Source organism: Salvelinus namaycush, chromosome 11, assembly GCF_016432855.1.
Source record: "Salvelinus namaycush isolate Seneca chromosome 11, SaNama_1.0, whole genome shotgun sequence".
NCBI classification, from domain to species: Eukaryota; Metazoa; Chordata; class Actinopteri; order Salmoniformes; family Salmonidae; genus Salvelinus; species Salvelinus namaycush.
Window position 1 is genome coordinate 28993500 of NC_052317.1, and position 23313 is coordinate 29016812.

General features: G+C 42.1%; 1 protein-coding gene across 1 annotated transcript; it reads right to left on the minus strand.

Moving 5' to 3' along the window:
• Positions 1-904: 904 nt before the first annotated feature.
• wnt3a (wingless-type MMTV integration site family, member 3A) lies at positions 905-18520 on the minus strand. Its single transcript, XM_039003473.1, has 4 exons — positions 18450-18520; positions 9213-9451; positions 1540-1805; positions 905-1384 (listed from the first exon to the last, which is right to left on the minus strand). Exons 1-4 carry the CDS (start codon positions 18518-18520, stop codon positions 905-907), a joined length of 1056 nt encoding a protein of 351 aa, XP_038859401.1.
• Positions 18521-23313: the final 4793 nt, after the last annotated feature.

Here is a 23313-nt window from a genome sequence, read left to right on the forward strand (position 1 = left end):
CTACTTCATACCACAGACTAAAAAAAGACAGAGGATTTGAGAATACATGAACACAGAAATGTAAAAACTACATTCACTTAGGTGCAAGTGCATTCTAATCCCAACATTAGTAACATGTTAACACTATATTTATCATAAAACAGTTGAAAAGTTAGTAACCACTTACATACTGCAAATGTCGAGTAGAATGTGTGCTTTTGAGTGCACCATGGTCATACAAAGTTGTGAACATAGGTCAGAAATGCTGTTCTTTTTTTGTAGATATATAAAACTCATAAGCAGATCAGAGTGCCACTTAATATTTAGAAAAATAGATTGTATGGTGTCCTAAAGGTTTAGACAGTGCTGTTCTACATGAAGGAGTCTACACAGAGTATACAGACTTTTCACCAACATGGTGCTTGTCAACAGTACAGTTTAAATAGCCATATACAACTTACAGTTTTCTTTTGTTGTGTCAGGAAGGAAACCAAGGCCTTGAAACACCTTTCTGGAAGTCACTGAAAGTCACTCCTTGGCTACTCTTAGTTCACTCTGTAATGGTCTCCTCTTTTGCCTCTATCGATGAGATGGTGTTCATCAACATCATCATCAACATAACCATGTTGATTTTCTGAATGGAGCCTCCATGAGTCCACCTCTGTATTCTAGAACTACCTCAGCATTCTAAGAGCGGCTGACACCACAGCATCACATGACAGGCCGCCATCTTGATTGCCTATTAGGTGACTGTACTGTAGCTGAATCCACAGACAAGTCAACTAATGCTTGATCAAAGTCCAATCAAAGCCTCTCAAGTTCTCTGAGCCTGGCTCGTACGGTAGCTTCTTCTTTTATACGTTGAAGTATTTAAAAAAAAAAAACATTTGGTGAGGTGCAGAAAGAGTAGTTCCAAAGGCCCTATCTATTTGCAGGTGTGAACATCGTAGACTCGAACACACTCTTGGCAGCTGACGTAGCAGCACCAGTGGAAGATGCAGTGGCACTTCTCCTTCCGTTTCTCCGTCCGGGTGTTGTGTCCCCGGCCGCAGCACAGCAGGTCGCAGCCGTCGATGCCGTGTGATGTCAGGTTACAGGCACGGTCGCGCGTCCCGAAAGAGCCTGTCTCTGGGTTGGGCTCGCAGAAGTTGGGGGAGCTCTCGTAGTAGACCAGGTCTCGCTCCGTGGGCGGTTTGAAGAAGGTGAACTTGGGTCTCAAAGTCTCCACCCAGCCGCGGGACTCCTTGTGCTTCTCCACCACCATCTCTGATGCGCTGTCGTACTTGTCCTTCATGTAGTCTCCGATAACTCTGAAGTCAGGCTGGGACCACCAGCACGTCTTCACCTCACAGCTGCCTGACAAGCCATGGCACTTACACTTCAGGAACATGTTGTCATTCAGAGACTGAGGGAGAGACAGACGGGACAACACGGGGGTGTAATTAGTTTAACGAATGTCAAAGTAACACCATATTACTAAGTCTTAATAACACTTGGTGATCTTTATGAATGTTTAATCCATAAGGCTGATATTATCAGTGATTCAGAGAGACGTCTCACCGTTCGTCCCGCCTCGTTGTTTTGGCGGTTCATGGCGGAGCGCGCATCGGGCCGGTTCTCACGGGCGTCTGCAAACTCCCGGGACACCATGCTGCCGAAATCCACATCCTCGCTGCATCCGCCCCACTTCCAGCCCTCGCCAGGTGGGCCCTTGTGGCGTGTGTCACAACCACAGATGGTGGCTGAGCCCTCGGCGCAGGACCGCGTCACCGCGAACGCCACCCCCGCTGAGGCAATGGCATGAACGAATGCTGACTCCCGCGTGGCTGTAAAGAGAAGGAGAGGGAGAGGTAGATGTCAGATTGATATATTTATCGTAGAGGGATGGGTGCCTTTTTACAGATGTGAACAACCACATACGTTTTTAAAGTTCCAATGCAGACGTTTTTATTTCAATATCAGATCATTTCTGGGTAACAATTAAGTACCTTACTGTGATAAATCTAATTGCTTCTTAGCAAAGAGAAATTTCTCAAGCATGAATGAGGATAGTTGATATGGTTACAGGTCTATACATCTAAAACCATGGCAGTGCAGAGAATGATCGATTGTTGTTACCAATACCTTTGCTGGAATGTACCCATAAATGTATCTCAACAAGCACATAGGAATGCAGGTCAGTGTTTGCAGAATGATGATGTTGACACCTGCTACTGTTCTGTCCTGTATAATCCTGTATAATACTGTAAATGTCACACATCAACCCTTCCAAAGAAAACATGTCATAGACATCTGGAATGAATGACTATGTTGACTGTGTGTGTATGTGCGTGTGTGTACATGCGTGTGTGTACGTGTGTGTGTGTACGTGCGTGCGTGTGCATGTTTGTGTGTGGGAGAGAGGGAGAGATGGAGGGAGAGAGCAAGGGATAGAGGGAAGGAGGCCTCTGTCTATCTGGCATAGTTTACTGATGACTAATCAAGATCAGGAACTTCCAGATAGATGAGAGGAAGAGACAGGCCTGACAGGGCTATAATTAACAGACTCAATTAAGCTTTTGAAAGGTTAGGAAATGGCCTCACTATAAGACTCTAGGCTGAGACACAACAGGGAGAGATAAAGAGAGAAGAGACAGGGAGACGAGAGAGAGCGAGAGAGAGAGAGAGAGAGAGAGAGAGAGACAGAGAGAGAGAGGGTTTCAGGGATGTGTCTTACATGTCAATTTTTCACAGAGGTCTTGTTGACGTTCCACTGTCCCGGCTTTTTACAGGATCCCTTATGACAGGGAGGATTCGTTGGATATATGTACTTAGGTCTTGTATGGTCTTGCACAATGACAACAACAGAGAGAGACAAATAGGGTGAGAGGGTATGAGAGTGGAGAGAGAGAGAGAGAGTGCAACAGGGAGGAGAGAAATAGGAAGATGGGGTAGGGAAAAAGAGAGAAAGAGTGAGAGAGTTGGACAAGGAGAGGAAAAGGGAGGGAGAAAGAGGGAGGGAGTCAGGAGAGAGAGAGCTCCTCCCAGGCTGCAGGTTTCAACCAGTTTGAGGAATAAGGGGCATTAAAAGCAATGATACAGCAGATGGTTTACTGGCATCCATCACACCCTCCCTTAGCAGGACTGTACTCCCTTAGCAGGACTGTACTCCCTTAGCAGGACTGTACTCCCTTAGCAGGACTGTACTCCCTTAGCAGGACTGTACTCCCTTAGCAGGACTGTATTCCCTTAGCAGGACTGTATTCCCTTAGCAGGACTGTACTCCCTTAGCAGGACTGTACTCCCTTAGCAGGACTGTACTCCCTTAGCAGGACTGTACTCCCTTAGCAGGACTGTATTCCCTTAGCAGGACTGTATTCCCTTAGCAGGACTGTACTCCCTTAGCAGGACTGTACTCCCTTAGCAGGACTGTACTCCCTTAGCAGGACTGTACTCCCTTAGCAGGACTGTACTCCCTTAGCAGGACTGTATTCCCTAGCAGGACTGTATTCCCTTAGCAGGACTGTACTCCCTTAGCAGGACTGTACTCCCTTAGCAGGACTGTACTCCCTTAGCAGGACTGTATTCCCTTAGCAGGACTGTATTCCCTTAGCAGGACTGTACTCCATTAGCAGGACTGTATTCCCTTAGCAGGACTGTATTCCCTGAGCAGGACTGTACTCCCTTAGCAGGACTGTACTCCCTTAGCAGGACTGTAATTCCCTTAGCAGGACTCTATTCCCTTAGCAGGACTGTACTCCCTTAGCAGGACTGTACTCCCTTAGCAGGACTGTACTCCCTTAGCAGGACTGTACTCCCTTAGCAGGACTGTACTCCCTTAGCAGGACTGTACTCCCTTAGCAGGACTGTATTCCCTTAGCAGGACTGTATTCCCTTAGCAGGACTGTATTCCCTTAGCAGGACTGTATTCTCTTAGCAGGACTGTACTCCCTTGGCAGGACTGTACCAAGCACTATTAGCAGGACTGTACTCCCTTAGCAGGACTGTACTCCCTTGGCAGGACTGTACTCCCTTAGCAGGACTGTACTCCCTTAGCAGGACTGTACTCCCTTAGCAGGACTGTACTCCCTTGGCAGGACTGTACCAAGCAGTATTAGCAGGACTGTACTCCCTTAGCAGGACTGTACTCCCTTGGCAGGACTGTACCAAGCAGTATTAGCAGGACTGTACTCCCTTAGCAGGACTGTACTCCCTTAGCAGGACTGTACTCCCTTAGCAGGACTGTACCAAGTTGAACCCCATCAGAAAATGCCTTCCTTCCTTTGAAACATACAGATAGAATTTGACTAATGTCAGCTCATTTCATTGTGACCCTGAAGCAGTCACTAGGTGGTGGTTGGTAGTCGGAGGTGTGAATGGTCTAAAGCTTGAGAGGGCGCCACTTCTACTTCAATTTAAAACCACTGAGTCGTCCACTTTTATTATCAGGAAGCCAATAAACCGTGGGTCAAACCCTTACGGCTAACTGACAATGATTCCGCAGAGCAAATAAAGGGGAAGGGAGAAATGGAGGGATGATGAAAAATAAGATAATCTGGGAACAAGATGAGAAAAACATTGGTGGTGGTTTCCACTAGTTACCACAGACACAAAGTCAAAATTGGCTATATCGTAAATATTCATGAAAACAAAAACAAGGTTAGCAGTGTGGTTAAGGTTAGGGTTAGGGTTAGGGTTAGCTATAAAATCAAACTTTAAGAAGATACATTTAAGAAATAGGTGGGGTTTATGACTGTGATAACTAGTGATGACTGTGGGTGGTGGCTGGGACAGACCAGGGCTTACCTGGGAAAAGAATGTGTCGGGGGGTGCCTAGTCTAAGTGGACTGATTGTTTGTGACATCGCCCCCCCCCCACCACCCTACTTTGCCGGACCCTGGCATGGCAAGTGGTCCCTACGACCTGCTGGGGGGCTGAATCCCCTATTGTGTTGCCACTGTCACACTGCGTTAGCCCCACAATGGCCCCAGATATTTTATATGAAATCTGCCCTTGCCAGTGATTAGTGGGGACCAAGTTAAGTCATAGCAACAGAGAACTATGCGTTGTCCAGACCCCGCATGTCGGCAGACTGGGAAATCCCTATTCAAATGGTTTAATAAAACAATCTAAAGGGCGTGTGAATGGGAAAAAGCGCTTTCTCTCCCGGCTTAATCTCATGGTTGCGGAGATATTGTGCTCCGAGCAGCGCCCAGTGGGGAGCGAGGCTAAGGTCCCCCCATCAACTCCATTTAGCACACCCCTTCTTTCTTTCTTAGCTAGAGTTAATGATATACCGGTGCACTAACCTCACCTCCCCCAGCATGGAGAAACATGCACTTTATGAAAAGCAGGGTCCTCTTAGCACATCCTAAATTGTAACACTTTCTCATCCTGAGGTCAGGGGTCGTAACCTGAATTGCGTGAATGGCCTTTTCCCTGTTTGGTTTAGTTTAGGCATTAAGTACAAAGAGAGAAACGCATACAGTGCATATAGAATATACCTAGATTATAGAAGCAGATGTACTGCCTTTATGTATATCTTCCATGTATTTTTCATCTAAGACATTGATCAGGAATATTGTGGATATATCAGTCCCTAAAGCAAGTACAAACATCCTGATTTCCCAAGCCTTGTGGCTATGGGTGTCCAGTTGCACATTATTCTCAATAGTATTGCAGTACAATAAAGTCAAACTACGAAGCTGTGAGACCACATGAACAAAACTACTGTAGCTGAACTATAATTCACTATCGGGACACTAATGCCACAGACTATTGATCAAACTCATTGTAAGCACACGTGTCCCTATCATACCCACTTTTACATAATGGAGACCTATTGTATCAGAGACACTTCCATTTCCTTTTTACCAATTTAATCCACTGGGGTGACTAACAGTGCATGTTTATACCTGTGAAACAGAGCTTTTGTGTCTGTGTTCGTGTGACTGTCTGTCCAGTCCACTCTCGTTGGCATTCCCTGTTCTAAGCATTTATATGACTCACACTAGGCTAGGGTTTGGCTGCAGCCCTGCTGCAATGTCCTATACTCCTCCTACTCTGCCAAGTGTGCCGAGCGAGCTCCCCAAAGCACACCCTGTCAGAGTCCCACACACACACACACACACATTTGTTTTACTATCCTTGTGGAGATCAAACAATTGATAACCATTCAAAATACTATTTAGCCTAACCTTTACCCCAAACCCCTAACCCTAATCCTAACTCCTAACCCTAACACCTAACCCTAATTGTAACCCTAATCCTAATTGTAACCCTAACGCTAAACCTAACTCCTAAGCCTAAAATAGCCTTTTTCCTTGTGGGGACTGGCAAAATGTCCCCACTTGTCAAAATGTTCCTTGATTTACTATCCTTGTGAGGACTTTTCACACACTGAGAACACCTGCACAGTCTGCCTTCTCTTTCATCACAGGCAGATTCCAGCGGTGCATGTTTTGACACTGGTTAATGTAAATTAAATTGTGCTGACGCAGACATAGCCTGGAGGTATGCTAGGAACTGTGAGAGGGGCAGGGCAGGAGAGAGAGAGACAGAGACAGAGACAGAGAGAGAGACAGAGAGAGAAGGCGAGAGACAGAGACAGAGAGAGACAGAGACAGAGAGAGACAGAGACAGAGACAGAGACAGAGACAGAGACATAGACAGAGAGAGAGAGAGAGAGACAGAAACAGAGACAGAGACAGAGAGAGAGAGAGAGAGAGAGAGAGAGAGAGAGAGAGAGAGAGAGAGAGAGAGAGAGAGAGAGAGAGAGAGAGACAGAGAGAGAGAGAGAGAGAGAGAGAGAGAGAGAGAGAGAGAGAGAGAGAGAGAGAGAGAGAGAGAGAGAGAGAGATATCAGGAGGATCACTGGCTTCCCATATTCTCTGTCATGCTTATCGGATATGGACGGTTCCACATGTATTCAAGTAAACAAATCATGGATAAACCTTGTAGATGCAAAAACTTTGTAGATGTAAATACTACGTAGAAAGCTTGCATAACACAACATCTGCATGATACTGTTTGCTTGATGTGTACTGAATAAAAAGAGAGATAGTGTGAGTGAGAGGGTATGATCAGTACAACAGGTTGTTGCCAGAACCTGCAACAAAATGTTTCAAAATCCGAACATGTTTTCCACTTAATGTTTCAAGGCATTCTATAACCTGTGTGCATATTTAAATAACTTTATCCTCTGTCAAGTCCATTATATATCACACATATTTGCCTTCATTCATCCTTTTCCTACCAAGTGATGGCATATACAGTAGGTTAGGTATCTGAAGGAACAAACTTGAGCCCTGATCTTTACTCATCTTTGCTTGTTAGATGTTCATGGAGACGTCTGCCAATGAGCTGGTTAGGACAAGGTATTGGCAATAGTAGGCTAACTACTGTAACAGATAGGTGCAAAGCTTTTGAGGCCTACTGTTCCTTTCAGCTTTTCTCCCACTAAAAAGGCCTGAGGAGGAAACAAACACACATCCATCTGCACGGCTGACAAACAGAACAGACACTGGCCGTGCCGGGGGACAATGGCCCAGAATCCACAGACAAATACAAGCATCAATCAAAGCAAATGAAATGAGAAACTTCTCCCCTATCAAAAGGCCCTGAGCCCCCGCCAGTCACTCTCCCCGGACCCTGACAAAGACACTTAATCCAACCACTTTGACCTCTCACGTTATTAAGGGCTTCACTGACCTTAATCCAATCAAAATGATTTACAAAGCCCCCCCCAGCCCAAAGCCCAAGAGTAGCCTGGCCCGGCCGCCTGCCTCCCCGCCTCCCCTTTCCACCCAGTGGCCCTGCAATTTAGACAAGGAGGGAGAGAAGCCATGGGGAGATGTGGAGGTATTTACACCACAATGGGGCCAGGGACTGTGAACCCCTATCATTACCCACCTACTTGAGCTCAAGCCTTCTCTATCAATGGAACAACTGGCTCAAGAGTTTATTAAAAGCAATTGCCCCAACTAACCCCACATCCCACTATAGTAAACATCAGTCTTTTCCAGACCCAGTTGACAGATTTAGACCCCCTCCCTCTTTTTCCTCCTTCCCTCTCTCCTTTCCATCACCCCTCCATGCTCCTCTCACCTCATCTCTCTATCCCTGACTACTGGCAACAATCCTGGGGTCACGGTGCAAACATGTGGAGACAGAAAAAAACACTAGCTTCATGATATAACAGCTGAATGATACAGCTACAATTTTTTTTTTGTAACATATGGGTTATTCGTTGGTTAACTTCATATCAAATAGAATTTTGAATTTAACGTAAGTTATCTGTCTTTATCCTTATTTTACACTCCTCACATTGAAGGGGGGGTGGCTTAAAGGGGATTCCCTTCTAGAGAAAATCCCAACAAAAGACAACGTTCTCCACCCAAAGTGTATACACACATCATTTCATCTGTTTACACTGCTCATAGCTGAAGGACTCTCTCAAGTCTATTTGAACAAGGATTTTAAGTGCATATGATACACACACACACACACACACACACACACACACACACACACACACACACACACACACACACACACACACACACACACACACACACACACACACACACACACACACACACACACACACACACACACTGACTGAGGCAGAATGGAGTAAAAACTTTTCTTGCTTGTTTAACTACATGATTACAACAACTAACAACATAATGCTCTTAAACTCTCTGAATATCAACACAGGTGGTAGCCTTGAATAAAGTGAGTGATAGAGGTTCAGTTGAGACAAGGTTAGCTATCGTTTGTCATTTGACATGCCAAGCATAACCAACATTGACAGACAAGGAAATTATTATAGTACACTAGGATTCTTCCAAGAACATGGGAACAGGTAGCTATGGGGAAAACACTCACTTCAGGTATTCAAGTCATACAGTTCATGCAATTTGGTTGCCACCTGTGCTGTACAGCACAAAGAAAGTTATTTCCAATGTAGCCAAGTCCCTCAACAATTCAACTGGTTTTAGACATGATTCTCACAGTTAAGTGTTATTAAATGTAGATTGTAGGCCTGTCACCCACAGCCTTCCTGTTCTGGAGATGAGTAGCCCACTCAGTAGGAAAAATACCATTGGGCAAGGCTGCACTGTTTTATTACAGTGCCTTTTCCTCTCAAGATATGTTGTTACATTTGTCCAGCCCTGGTCCAAAGAAAGCTAGCTTGCACTGTTTCATGAGTGTAACCTGCGTTGTCTTTTAGGGGTATTACGGTATGTTACCTTTGTCAAGCACTGGTCCAAAGATGGCCTTGTCGTTGATGGTGGTACAGTTCCAGCGGCGGCCCCTGAATTGGTGCTGGCACTCCTGGATGCCGATCTTCACCCCCTCGGCCACACTGGGCATGATCTCCACGTAGTTTCGGCAGAATCGCAGCTGTTTGGGCACCAGGCCAGGGATGGAGCCACACAGGATGGGCTGGGAGCCCAGGGACGAGTACTGGTGGCCCACCGCTAGGGACCTGCATGGGGGAGACAGGAGGCTGGTTAGTGCCATGATATACTGAGTGTGTGTTTCTCTCGCTATCTCTGTTTGCGGGTGTATGCAGTGTGTATGTGCAGTGTGTGTGCGTGTGCGTTTGCACGTGCGTGTGTATCCAGCATGGTCTCATAGACTAGATGTAACATACAAAATGTAAACCCATGGATGGGTGGGCGTATAATGCGAAAATCTAGCATCTAGTTCGAATCTCATCATGGACAACTTCAGCATTTTAGCTAATTAGCAACTTTTCAACTACTTACTACTTTTTAGCGATTTTGCAACTACTTAGCATGTTAGCTAACCCTAACCTTAACACTTTTAGCTAATCCTTCCCATAACCCTAACTTTAACTCTTTAACCTTATTCCTAAGCTTAACCCTAACCTTAACTCTAACCCCTAGCCAAGCTAACGTTAGCCAGCTAGCCACCTACCTAGAATTCGTTACATATAATACGTTTGGCAAATTCGTAACATATTGTATGTTTCGCAAATTTGTAACATATAATACGAATTGTATTTCGTAACATATCATACGAGATGGTTGATAAACATCCACAAATTAATACATACCATATGAAACGAAACATATAATACTAAATGGAGTGTTACGGAGTTAACATACAGAATAATATGAAATGCTCTGAGACCAGGTTGGTGTATATGATGCTACCATTAAGCATCCATGCCTTATCCCTGCATCTATCCCCTCTGTAACCACCTGGCCTTTGTGTGGATTTAAAACAGTCTCAATCCTATACTCCAGAGGTAACAAAGCAGGGCCACGGGGAAAGATGAAAGTCCCCAGTGAACCCCAAGTGGTTCATAGACCTCTAGGTTGAGAACTTTGAAACGGCACCTTGTTATTACAGAGAACCACAACCTTTTTTTACCCTTGGCTTAGGGTAATGAGAGTGCAAATGTACACTGGGACTTCAGAGGTATGTATTAATTATATATCCATCCGTCCTCATTGTCCCCTCCCTTTGAGGATGGGGATTCTGGGTTGCAACAAGTGCAAACTTGATTGTGCTCTGATTATATCTTTCTTGCTGTGTTTTTGTGTGTGTCTCAATTGAGGTATTTACATCGCTCATAACTATCGAACCGTGACAACTAGTCCACTGCTGTGTCATCTCGTGTTATGTCATCCTAGTACTTTTGTAGAAGACTTTTCAAGCAGCATGCTGTAATTGTTTGATCTAAAGAAGGCAGTAAGGCACCAGTCAATCTGGCTCCAGTCAGTTTGTATTTCCACTGTTTTGTACAGTGGCCATGAAATTAGATTAATTTATGGCTGCTATATTCTAACAGCAGCATATAAACGTTATTGTCCCCAAGGCGGGCATTGTTTAGGACACAGTTCCATTATCCATACCACAATATGGCTGCTTAGTTGATATCCTACTGTACCCATGTATTATTACAGTATATTAAGAACATATACTCAGACCACTCTCATGACACTTCCACCAGAAGCTTGTTACATACAGTATGTTTCCTTCACTCCTCACTCACTGTTTCTCTGCTCTGCTCCTCTCATCCCATCACTCTGTTTTGATCTAGCCACCATGTTCCATTTATTTTCATTCATCCTCTTCCACCGTACTAGAGTGGGTGAGTTGGGGTTAATTCCATTTCAATTACTATCCATACTTGTCAGCTCAGGTAGATACAGCTCATAGATGTGCTGGGTTTGGACAAACCTCATTCTATGAATGGGATTGTTATATCAATCAATTCACCATGAATATAAACATATTATGTAACGGCCATAACATAACATTTGATTTAATAGCTGACTTCCTATTGTCATTGGCAAAGTAACTACCGCATAGTAGCAACAAGTGCCTTCTTGGCACTCCATTCAACAGCTCCTTCTGCAGTAACATCAGTCCACACTAAGGCTGCTATTGATGACAGTAATCTGGTGATCCAAGTCTGAGTGATCTGGCCATAATGACAGAGGCTGACAGTGCAGTGTTTGTTTGCATAGCGACCTGCTCCAACCTCCAACAGTAGAACAAGGGAATTTTACACTTATCCAAAATAACTTGAGGTGGACAAAAAGAAGATCAAGTAGATAGAAGCGATGTCCACCCACTGTTTTGCTTCTCCAACAGTAGCCCTAGAGTGAGAGCAGGTGGAAGCAGGCAGGTCTTGTGCAGCTCAATTAGCTCACTAACTGTTGACCTGTGCAACAATGTTTAAGAAGTAATCACTCTGTGATCACAAGAACAAGATAACCGCACAGAGACAAAGTTCCACCCCCAGGCACTTCTAAATTACACCCTAATTATTTTTTTATTTTTTTTACCGTATTATCCTACACTGAGAGGTCCTGGTCGTCCCTGAGAAACACACTGACCTTGTGTACCATACATATGCATCGCAAATCAACAGTCACAAAGATAATATATTGTTTGCTCTAAACAAATGAAGCTCAACTGAATACATATAGTCCCATGCGTCTGCTTTCACCTCTTGTCTTTCGCCTACATACCTCAATGGGTTACCTAATAGGTGTAGCCATTTAGTACTTTCCAAAGTATATCCCTGAGCAAATGGCGGACCAATGTGTCATGCTCACTTTAAAGGGTTTCTCATATTATTTTCTTTGACTCTTAGACTAGACCTCTGGTTAATCATATATGAGAAATACAAAAAGAAAGACAGGGAGAAACAGGTTTTAAAGGTGTCTGTGAGGAAATCACATCCTCATGGCCTGCATTTTGTCTGTGATAAATATGAATGAAAGCAAGCGCATCAGTAAACAAGGAAACTCCTATTACAAAATTACCTCTCTTTGGCCCCTTGTCAATCCGCATCCTGAGGTGCTGAGCAGAGCATAGCATAGCACACCTCTTACAATAGAAACCTGAGTCCACATCACAATGCACCTCAGACACTTGCCCCTAATACACATGACGTGTAGAGTAGAAATGGGAAGACTGAACCATGCCAAGTCGAACCAGCAACACAAGTACAACTCCCTCTGCAAGTGTGAGCAGATAGGATCTTGTCTGGGGGAAGACAGAAGGGGGAAGAAGAGAAAACAAATGGCACAGCTTTTAATTTGACCTGTAGACGTTCTGTTCTGCCAGGAAGAACTCATGAATGTTTCTGTGGGTGTTGAGTGAGGTCAGCAGGTGTAAGAAAACAAACAAAGGTAGGATTCCAAACGGTTTGACTAGCTAGCTACACTGACACTCTGCTACTGTATGTGGTTTTATTTCACCGTTGTGCTGCACTTATTGTTGTATTGATTTATGCAGTTCCCCAAACCTGTTGATTGTGGTTATATGCACTACCGGTCAAAAGTTTTAGAACACCTACTCATTCAAGGGTTTTTCTTTATTTTTTACTATTTTCTACATTGTAGAATAATAGTTAAGACATCAACACCACAAAATAACACATATGGAATCATGTAGTAACCAAAAAAGTGTTAAACAAATCAAAATCTATTTTATATTTGAGATTCTTCAAATAGCCACCATTTGCCTTGATGACAGATTTGCACACTCTTGGCATTCTCTCAACCAGCTTCACCTGGAATGCTTTTCCAACAGTCTTGAAGGAGTTCCCACATATGCTGAGCACTTGTTGGCTGCTTTTCCTTCACTCTGCGGTACGACTCATCCCAAACCATCTCAATTTGTTTGAGGTCTGGGGATTGTAGAAGCCAGGTCACCTGATGCAGCACTCCTTCACTCGCCTTCTTGGTAAAATAGCCCTTACACAGCCTGGAGGTGTGTTGGGTTATTGTCCTGTTGAAAAACAAATGATAGTCCCACTAAGCCCAAACCAGATGGGATGACGTATCGCTGCAGAATGCTGTGGTAGCCATGCTGGTTGTGTGCCTTGAATTCTAAATAAATTACTGACAGTGTCACCAGCAAAGCACCCCCACACCATCACATCTCCTCATCCATGCTTCACGGTGTGAACCACACATGTGGAGATCATCTGTTCATCTACTCTGTGCCTCACAGTCATAAAGACACGGCGGTTAGAATCAAAAATCTAAAACTTGGACTCAGACCAAAGGACTGATTTCCACTGGTCTAATGTCCATTTCTTGCGTTTTTTGGCCTAAGCAAGTCTCTTCTTATTAATGGTGTCCTTTAGTAGTGGTTTCTTTGCAGCATTTCGACCATGAAGGCCTGATTCATGCAGTCTCCTCTGAACAGTTGATGTTGAGATGTGTCTGTTACTTGATCTCGGGGAAGCATTTATTTTGGCTGCAATTTCTGAGGCTGGTAACTCTAATGAACTTATCCTCTGCAGCAGAGGTAACTCTGGGTCTTCCTTTCCTGACTGACCTTCATGTCTTAAAGTAATGATGGACTGTCGTTTCTCTTTGCTTATCTCAAATATGAAATATATTCTGATTTGTTGATTTTTTTTGGTTACTTCATGATTCCATATGTGTTATTTCATAGTTTTGATGTCTTCACTATTATTCTACAATGTAGAAAATAGTAAAAAATTAAGAAAAACCCTTGAGTAGGTGTTGTGAATATTTTGACCGGTAGTGTACATTTTTAGGTGTGACCTGTTCATTCACATTTATGCGAAACTCATGTTTGACCATGTATGAGCTGGCTAAACCTAGTAGTGTATGGGAGTGTACGCTGTAGAATATATGATTTGATCAATACAAGCCAGACAGACAGACAGAGAGATAGACAGAACCTGCCTGGACACATAGTCATAAGTCTCAAGACGTCCCATACAGGCTGAGTGATTCAGGTCACCTCTACGCCTGTAAGGAAGCAGGAGGAGAAGAAGCGGCAATGCTTCAACAGAATATGATTCATGGATTTGTTACAGAGGTAGACTATAAAGGACATGGTGTTATTGAGTGCTAAAAAATACATATTTTACATGCTGTACAGCTTCATTTCAGATATATGGAATTTGTGGTCTAAGGTTGAATGCAAACTGTTTGTATTTATTAGTGAATGGTTCCTCCTTGTAATTCATAGATCTAAAGTGAACATATTACAAAAGGAATTTTTATTTCCTCATAGGTAAATAATTTATCATGTGTCTGATATCGCATTCCTTACCACTTGCCACTGAGCAGAATCTTTTTTTTCTTCCTGTTGGTGATACACAAACTCAAACAAAATCAAGACCATTGAGGATTCATATAAACCAGACCTGTATCATCTCTATAAATAGTAGCTGCATGTTAGAATCAGAAATACACACAAGAGAGAAAATAATAGATATCATGTTTGATTCTAGTCTCAGTCAGTATAGATCTGTCCTCCTCTCACTGAAGTGTATCCAGACTAGGTTTAATGCATATTTCAGCAAGCCCAAGCAGGGTACCGTAGAATTACCACTTTACTCTTGCAGGCCCCGGGGCTTTGGAGCCGACTTTGACATCAAGAGAGCATGTTTGGGAAAAGGAATGTGTGGCAAGCTTTCACCTCCAGGTATTTATCTTTTAAGGTGGTGTGGGGTGGGTGTGTGGCGGGTGCAGTCAGGCTGAGCCACGACAGGTCAGGGAGTTAGACAGACATGAACCTGTCTTGGTTTAGATCCACATCCTCCACCATGATCCGCCTGCCACTGTACAGTATACACTCTTAGAGTAAAGGGTTCCAAAAGGGTTCTTTGGCTGTCCCCATAGGAGGTAGAACCCTTTTGGTTCCATGTAGAACCCTCTGTGTAAAGGGTTCTACATTGAACCCAAAAAGGGTTCTTCAAAGGGTTCTCCTATGGTGACAGTCAAAGAACCCTTTTAGGTTCTAGATAGCACCCTTTTTTCTAAGAGTGTAGTTAAAGGTGAAATACCTCTGGTGGCAATTCCAATTCCAAGAGGTATTCAGGCACCAGCTTCCACCAACATACCTCCACAAAGCTACTTTTCATCATAATATTATCTGTCATTTATTGGATGGTTGACAGGATATTTGCTTAAGTAAAGTCACGTTTGGTGAGAGGATCTAAAAAATGCCTATTGTTCAACAGCATGGTGTTAAAATTGGATTGAATTGTAGAACCATGAAACACAAGTTTCTATTTTAGCTTCTTATCTCACTCTTTAGTGAGGTATCTAGTTTCCATGAAGCCAGAATCAATCAAAACTCGATATTACGTAAAGTATGCAGAGTTCAATGGTGACTTCACTTCAGCTCCTTATAGCCTGGTGCTGCAGCTCCAGCTGAGCTTTGTTTGTATTGGTAGGGGTGATACAATAAACCCAGAGAGACCTCATTGTGTCTTTGGACACGCTCGCCTCTGTTTTGCTTCCGTCGTTGCACTCTTGCCCAGACTGAATCAGTGCTCTGACCCACCCGCCAATAGCAAATCATAAACACACAAGTTGATGACAGAGGCTGGTTACTGTGACCAAATGGAAGCCTGTCTGCCATCTTCTTTGTCAGTCATCATGACTGGATCTGGTGTTTTGATACAATCTTGGCCCCACAAAAAAGAAACAAAAAAGACAGCTCCTTTATGATCCAAAAAGAGAGGGTGAATGATTGTGTACTGTGGGCTGTACCTCAAGAACATACTGTTTTGCATTGACATAAGTTATAACTCTGTCACTTTGATTCTGGAACCCATCTGGAGGAACTTGGGGACCAACCCTCTGTCAGCATTGTAGTCGACCAGTGTTTCCAAAACCTCTCATTGAGTAGCCCTAGCCACTCCCACTTAATTGAGCTACGGTATTCTACTAGGCCACCTTATTTCAACATATCAAGGGCTTGATGATTAGCACTAGTTGAATCGGGTACTAGTACTGGTATAGACCAAATAGGGGAACGGCTAGCGGGGGTACTGAAAGAGAGGTTTGGGAACCACAGAAGTAGACCATAGCCTTTAGGTTTCTCCCCTCAGAATGAACCCATCCTGATCCTGGCCAGTCTCTCAGCCCTGGGTCTCAGAGCAGGAGTGCTGATTTAGGACTAGAGCCCACCACTGTTTATGCTGGATATCTGTCCAGCTGAGCGTGTAATTAGATTAATAGGAGACCTATTAGCTGAATTAAGTGCAGGGACACAGCATCTTTAATATTTCATGGGGAAACATTGATTTGAGGAAGAATGCAGTGTGTGATTGGTGAAATGTAAATCTGTTGGGAATTTCTTGGGGCTGAGGATCTCTGATCTAGGACTGTGTCTATACTGTAGCATCCCCTATCCTCCGGCTATAATGCCTCTGGGTTGCAGCATCTGACAAATGTCTCCCCTCTCAAGGGAAGAGGAGTTAGTTGTTCAACAAGAGGGTTCCACTAGCCTTTCTATGAAATCCATCCTAAAGATGAATAAATGAAATTCACATTCATCCAATTTTCTATCCTTTTTCAACCCACTGTCACTAATTCATTCCTCTCCAATTGCACTCTTCCATCATTGTTTCTTTCTCAGTTTGATCAGCTGACTCAACCAGTTCACCCAGTGTTGTTGGCTCAAATCCCACTCTTTTCTTGCATCTATTTTTGTTGTTGTTTTTTCAACAGAGATCAATTAATGATCAATTGAAGCTCCTCTAATGACCTAAGGCAGTCCTACTTACATTATAAATGTCACCTTCAATCAAGATACTTTTATAGCATGCAATAAGCCTACTCAATAACGCAGAAAACAGTAAATATTTTGTGATGAGATGACACCAGACATCTCTTACCTTTAAAATAAGACATTCGGTCAATTATGAATTATTTTCAATCAAAATGCAATTCCAGTTTGAAAACCTTACATCCTCATTTCATTGTTCTGTGAATGGACCATTGGGTTTAATTCCTTTTTCAACTGACCCCCAACTCAAGGCCTAAAGCGATCACCTCATTCTCCTTAGGCCTTTAACACATGCGAAAAATGATTTGACTGTTTGGGAAATGATCAACACCAGTCCTTTAAGAAGACTAATAAATAACACTAATAAAATAACAATTGCGTATGGGTACCACAAAACAACATATGTTAGGCTGTAGTTTATGAAGCATCATTGAAAGCTCATTTCAATGATGAAGCCATGATAATCAGTATCTGAGGCTATACAAATAATTGTAGTATAGGGTTACACCACTCCATTGGATGACATAACTGATAGGCCAATTTCAATTAAATCCTGAGCTTTGGGAAATAATCAATATTCTCAATCGTGAAATTCGTGTATTCAATAAAATCTATATTACACATATCGAATAAAACATTGAGATTATTAGGTCATTTAAATGTTGTGTTTAAACTTTGATTAAAAAAATACCCCGAAGGAAAGTAAGCTGCACGTGTTTTGTTGACTGATGATTCCACATTATTTGTATGATTTATTATTATTATTATTGTTGTTGAATATTAGTATCATGAAACTAATAACCTTTCCGTTTCGCACCGCCCCTCTCATAAACGCATGTAATATTCAACAATAATAATAATAATATGAATAAATAATAATAATAATTTGAAATCATCGTTCAACAAAACACGTTCAGCTTACTTTCCTTCGCGTTATTATTTTAATCAATATCTATCATCAGCGATCTCTTATCAAGTAGAATGCAGCATGGCCTCTTTTTAGGGTAGTCAAAGCAAACTGAAACTAGTTTACACAAAAATCTCTTTGAATTTTATTTTGCATAACCAGTCTGGGTAAGTAGGCTATTCTTGTTTCCGCACTGCATGCGTTTTTAAATCAATAGCTTCAGTGACTCACGTGCTGTTATACAATTTCACTTGACGAGCTCTATAACCCATCTTCACGATTTTGTCTCTGCTGGTTAACGTCGATATACACTGTCCGTTGACAGGGTCAATTAGACCGGTATGATAGCCTAGGATACAACTTAATTACCGGGGCGCCCAGCATCGGAAACCACATGCTGATATTATTATTTCAAACAAACGAACTGAAAGCAACAATAAACGAAAAAGTATATTGATGAAATAATAGGTCGCTATCACTTTTCAGAACATGTTGCAGTTAAAAGTAGAGTGAAGATAAAACTTACCACCAGATAGGATAACTTGGTATGGCATGCGTAAACCCACAAAGAAACAGGAAACATCCAAGGTATATCATCCTTAAAAAACTTTCGCAAAACATCTTCACCACATACACGCGCGTTCATACGCGCGCACTCCGTTTTTCAATTAGAAAAAAAAACTAAACAATCTGTGCTGCTGACCAATATTTCTCACCTTGTCCTAAAAATAACGATAGGCTAGAGAAACAATCTTTTGCGACTAGTCATGGCAGAAGGGAGCCAAATATAAAAAGTTAAAAGCAGCTTGCTTTTAGGACCCAATCAGCAGGTATTGCCAAAGGGGAAATTCTGGTCATACTGTTCCCTTGCGAACGCGCTATCCCTGAGTCAGTCAGGCTGAAAGCAAACACAAGAATGCGCTAATTTTAAGAAGATAGTGTTTTAGTGCTCATTGAGACATGGTCGCATTGGCATGCTGTGTGTGATATATAATGTTGTTTAAAGGAGAAGAGGGAGGGTCCGAGGTCTTTTAAATAGACATCGAACCCCCGTGGATTGGGTAGCTATAACAACCTGTCCGGATTTCACTCCCTGGTTCGAAGCTGCTAAAATGCAGAAATAGATATGTGTGAATTGCTTGAGCCCTGCTATTCAGTTTTCTAATCCTTCATTTGTCCCCTGTATGCCTTCATTGATGCATCTACATTCCCCTGAAAAGTTATTTTGTAAGTGATGAGCTGAGTAGTAAATACAAGGAGCTTTAACTTGCAGATGTAGTTATGTTAGTACTTCTAAAGTAGCCCAAAGCATATTTGCATGATCCTGATAATGGTCCTTATTATATTATACCCATTCAGATAGCCTAGGCTATATTCACTTTCACATATTGCCTTAATTATTGATGCCATTTGTCTAATTTATATGACAAAATTATAGGCATACAAGAGTGAAATTCATGTCGAATGTCCAAATAGCATCATAAAACATCTGCAAACGAGTAAAATATAATCTGGAATGAAATATTGTTCACTTTACACAGATTACAATACGATTTAAAAAAAGAAAACTTTTGGCGAGATAAACCAGACTTTTTCAATGAACTGTCCATGGTGCTTATGGGTTATCTATAGGCTGCTCCACTCCACTTCCTGTCATTGCAACGCGAGCATCCCATAGGGTTGCCCGTCCCGCGCTGTGCCGAGTTTAAATGGCAGGGTGTTGTATTTCATCTCTCAGTGTCAAGTGGCTGTTGATAGGTGATCTAATAGGAAGTGGACTAGTCCTCACTTTCCATTGATATGCACTCGCTGATGCATATCTTCGTTTTAACTATATTCTTGCGGTGATTGTTTAATACCGTTTATCTATAATCGCACGGACTGTGAATTCACACTGAAATAAGCTTTGAATTGACATGAAAGGGAAACCAAGATAGTAGGCTACAACTGGATAGGATGCCAAGCAAATGGATTAAACTCAAATCCAATGTCACGCATTTAAATGAAATATTTCCTGCAGCGGTTATAATCCCTTTAACGTTTTATACATGTTCTATTCCCAATAAACACTTTAACATTTTTAAAACCCCAATAAGAAAATAAATGTTTTAGTGAATCAATGAAATACTTTATTCTTGTTCATAAATATTGTTTCTTATGGATGTGTTGCTTTATAAAAATGTATGTATGTTACTATAATGTGATACCCAATCGCATTCATCAATCAGGTGATTCGTGAATTAATTCACTCCACCCCTCACTCACTCATAAAAGTATTTCGTTATGATTTCAAAAGCCCCTTAATTTTAAGACCTAACCATCGTAAGTATGAGTCATAGCTACATGAAATTCTGTGTCAAACATTTGATTGTATTGCCATCTTGTGGACATTGAGCGTCCTGTGAACCAAGTTACTTTTTAGAAGGCGCATGATGGGCACACGTCCACCCAGCAGAAAGACGGGGGACCAACTAGATCAACAACTTGTATAAGGAAGAGAAGGTCACTGTAGTAGGACCTCCAGACATACACTGCTTTGAACGGGCTGCATAAACATTCGTCTTATTGATTATTGCTCTTGAATGCATGCTAAACTTTCTTTATCCACTACAGTTGTCCACTTGATTGACAGAATGCTTTGCTGTTCATTCTAATGAGGCAATGGTGTCCCAATTTCTTCACAGGAAGGTGATTCCTATCTCCCTCACTAGCTTTAAGCACCAGCTGCCAGAGCAGCTCACAGATTACTGCACCTGTACATAGCCTATCTACAATTTAGCCCAAACAACTACCTCTTCCCCTACTGTATTTATTTATTTATTTTGCTCCTTTGCACCCCATTATTTTTATTTCTACTTTGCACATTCTTCCACTGCAAATCTACCGTTCCAGTGTTTTACTTGCTATATTGTATTTACCTCGCCACCATGGCCTTTTTTTTGCCTTTACCTCCCTTATCTCACCTCATTTGCTCACATTGTATATAGACTTATTTTTCTACTCTATTATTGACTGTATGTTTTGTTTATTCCATGTGTATTTTGTGTGTGTTGTTGTATGTGTCGAATTGCTATGCTTTATCTTGGCCAGGTCGCAGTTGCAAATGAGAACTTGTTCTCAACTAGCGTACCTGGTTAAATAAAGGTTAAATAAAATAAAAATCAAGACAAAATAATGAATGTTGAAAAGTATCGCTGTTCTTGTTGAGTCATATTTAACTCTGAAGACTGGATTAAACACTAGATTTCAGACATAATACTTTGGTTTAACCTTTGGAAATTTTATTTGGTTTAACCTTTGGAAATGTAGTGTGGAGTCAAGGGGTTTAGCAGCTACAGCTTGAGAGAGCTACAGGTGCAGAGAGAACTGGGTGCCAGACCTGCCTAGTATAGAAGGGGAAATCTGGAAACAGGCAGAAGCAAGGGGGTACTGAACATATGTCAATGGGTACTGGTAGGGGAGGAGGTGTGAACGATGCCTTTTTTCCAACTGCCGTCAGCATTGGCAAGCGGGCAATGTCAGGGGTGGTGAGGAAAACACATGATGTCTGCTCAATTTACAGTAATAGTATGGCATGGCATGTGAATGTCTGTGCAATGTAACTGCCCTGCCAGGAGGTGACGGTCACACCATTTCTCATTGCATGACGTCTGTGTGATACGAGTTGACCATTATTCATCTTTACGAATCAGCTTGCATACAAGTCCAGCTAAATGTCAGCATTACATTTTCTGTGATTCAGTGACAGTCCCAATGTGGGGAATTCATTATGTGAGTGACTGTGTAGTGCTAGTTAGGGCTGACTTCTTCACTGGCGTGATTGATGTCATGGTTGAAGTGTTGAACCCCCCAAGTCCTAGCTGCCTGTCAGAAAGATGATTGTTTACTGAATTTAAATAACTGGTCAAATAATGTTTCCGATTACCGGTAGTTCTTGGTATAGTTAGCTACTATTTAGTTGATATGTACTTACTATATAATTACAACAGTACATACAAAAATATACATAAACAGTATCTGTGCAATTTTATTTAAAGTGTGATTCTGTCTTCTCTACCGGGGTTTCAGGCAGCAGCAGTGGCAGCCCATTCAGTTTTTCCTCAGAGAGAAACAGAGGGACATTGTGTCACTTGGCCATTATAGCACCTCTATGTGGCCATGTTGACCTCACTGCCATGATGATGTCATCCAGCATGCTGTCAAAGCCAAGCCAAATCCAGAGCAGCGGGTGACCCTGGCCAGCCAGTATGTATTCCTGGTTGCACATGGCTCATTCAGCCTCTCATTGACAGAAGACAGCAGTGCACACTATAACGGCATGACATGAAAAATCAAATCAATCCAAATGTGAATTACTAATGTGATTATTTAGCTGAGGCAAGAAAATAAATGACTCCACTGTGTTATTCAGAAAATGGAGAGTTAGACGTGCGTTAGTTGATTCCATAGATGTACATTTCACAGGAGGTTGGTGGCACTTTAATTGAGGAGGACGGGCTCATGGCTGGAGCGGAATGAGTGGAATGGTATGAAATACATAAAACATGGTTTCCATGTGTTTGATGCCATTCCATTTGCTCCGAGCCATCCTCCTCTCAGCAGCCTCCACTGATATACTGTACATCATTGGTTCAGTCTAACAACAACATGATTATTTGCATTTCTTCAGAGTGTCTACACTGTCGACATATTTGTGGACATATTTAAAAGAGATCTTAAAACACACCTTTTTAGCTTTGCTTTTCCTTAGCGTGCTTTTTAGTCATTCAGTTTTTATTATTATTTAATTTTTTATCCTCTTATGTATGTTGTGTAGTAAATATTGAAGTTTTTATTTTCATTGTTTTTATTAGTTTTTTTTCCTGTGAAGCACATTGCTTTGCATTCCATGTCTGAAATTAGCTGTATAAATGAAGCTTGATTTGATTTGATACAGTCATTCAGTTATACATTTACAGAAGAGTGACGATCCACTGTTATTTAACTATAACTCAAAGTGTACAAAGTAAAACTCATTGCAGTGAGGACATTTCTCTCTATTTTCCGGATTTTCTTTTCTCCACTCTGCAGTTTTGACAGTCTAATAATGTTGATGTTTTAGTCTACATTGACTCATAGACTGGAATATCTGCTTTACTTGCTGTCCAGGGAAAATAACCCAACTGGTGGGTGGGCGATCTGTGTTTTCGTAGTATTGCGTTTGAATAAGACAAAGTGTGCAACTATATGTCAACCACTAGATGTCAGCGTTGTCTAAGGAAATTATGGTTTTATTGTGCAATTGTTCTGTTGTTTCCTTGTCTCCTATGGTTATACTGTAGAGACTATGCTTTGCTTACTGTCAACCAGTATCATTGTTGACAGCTGATAATGACATAAAACAAACAGAG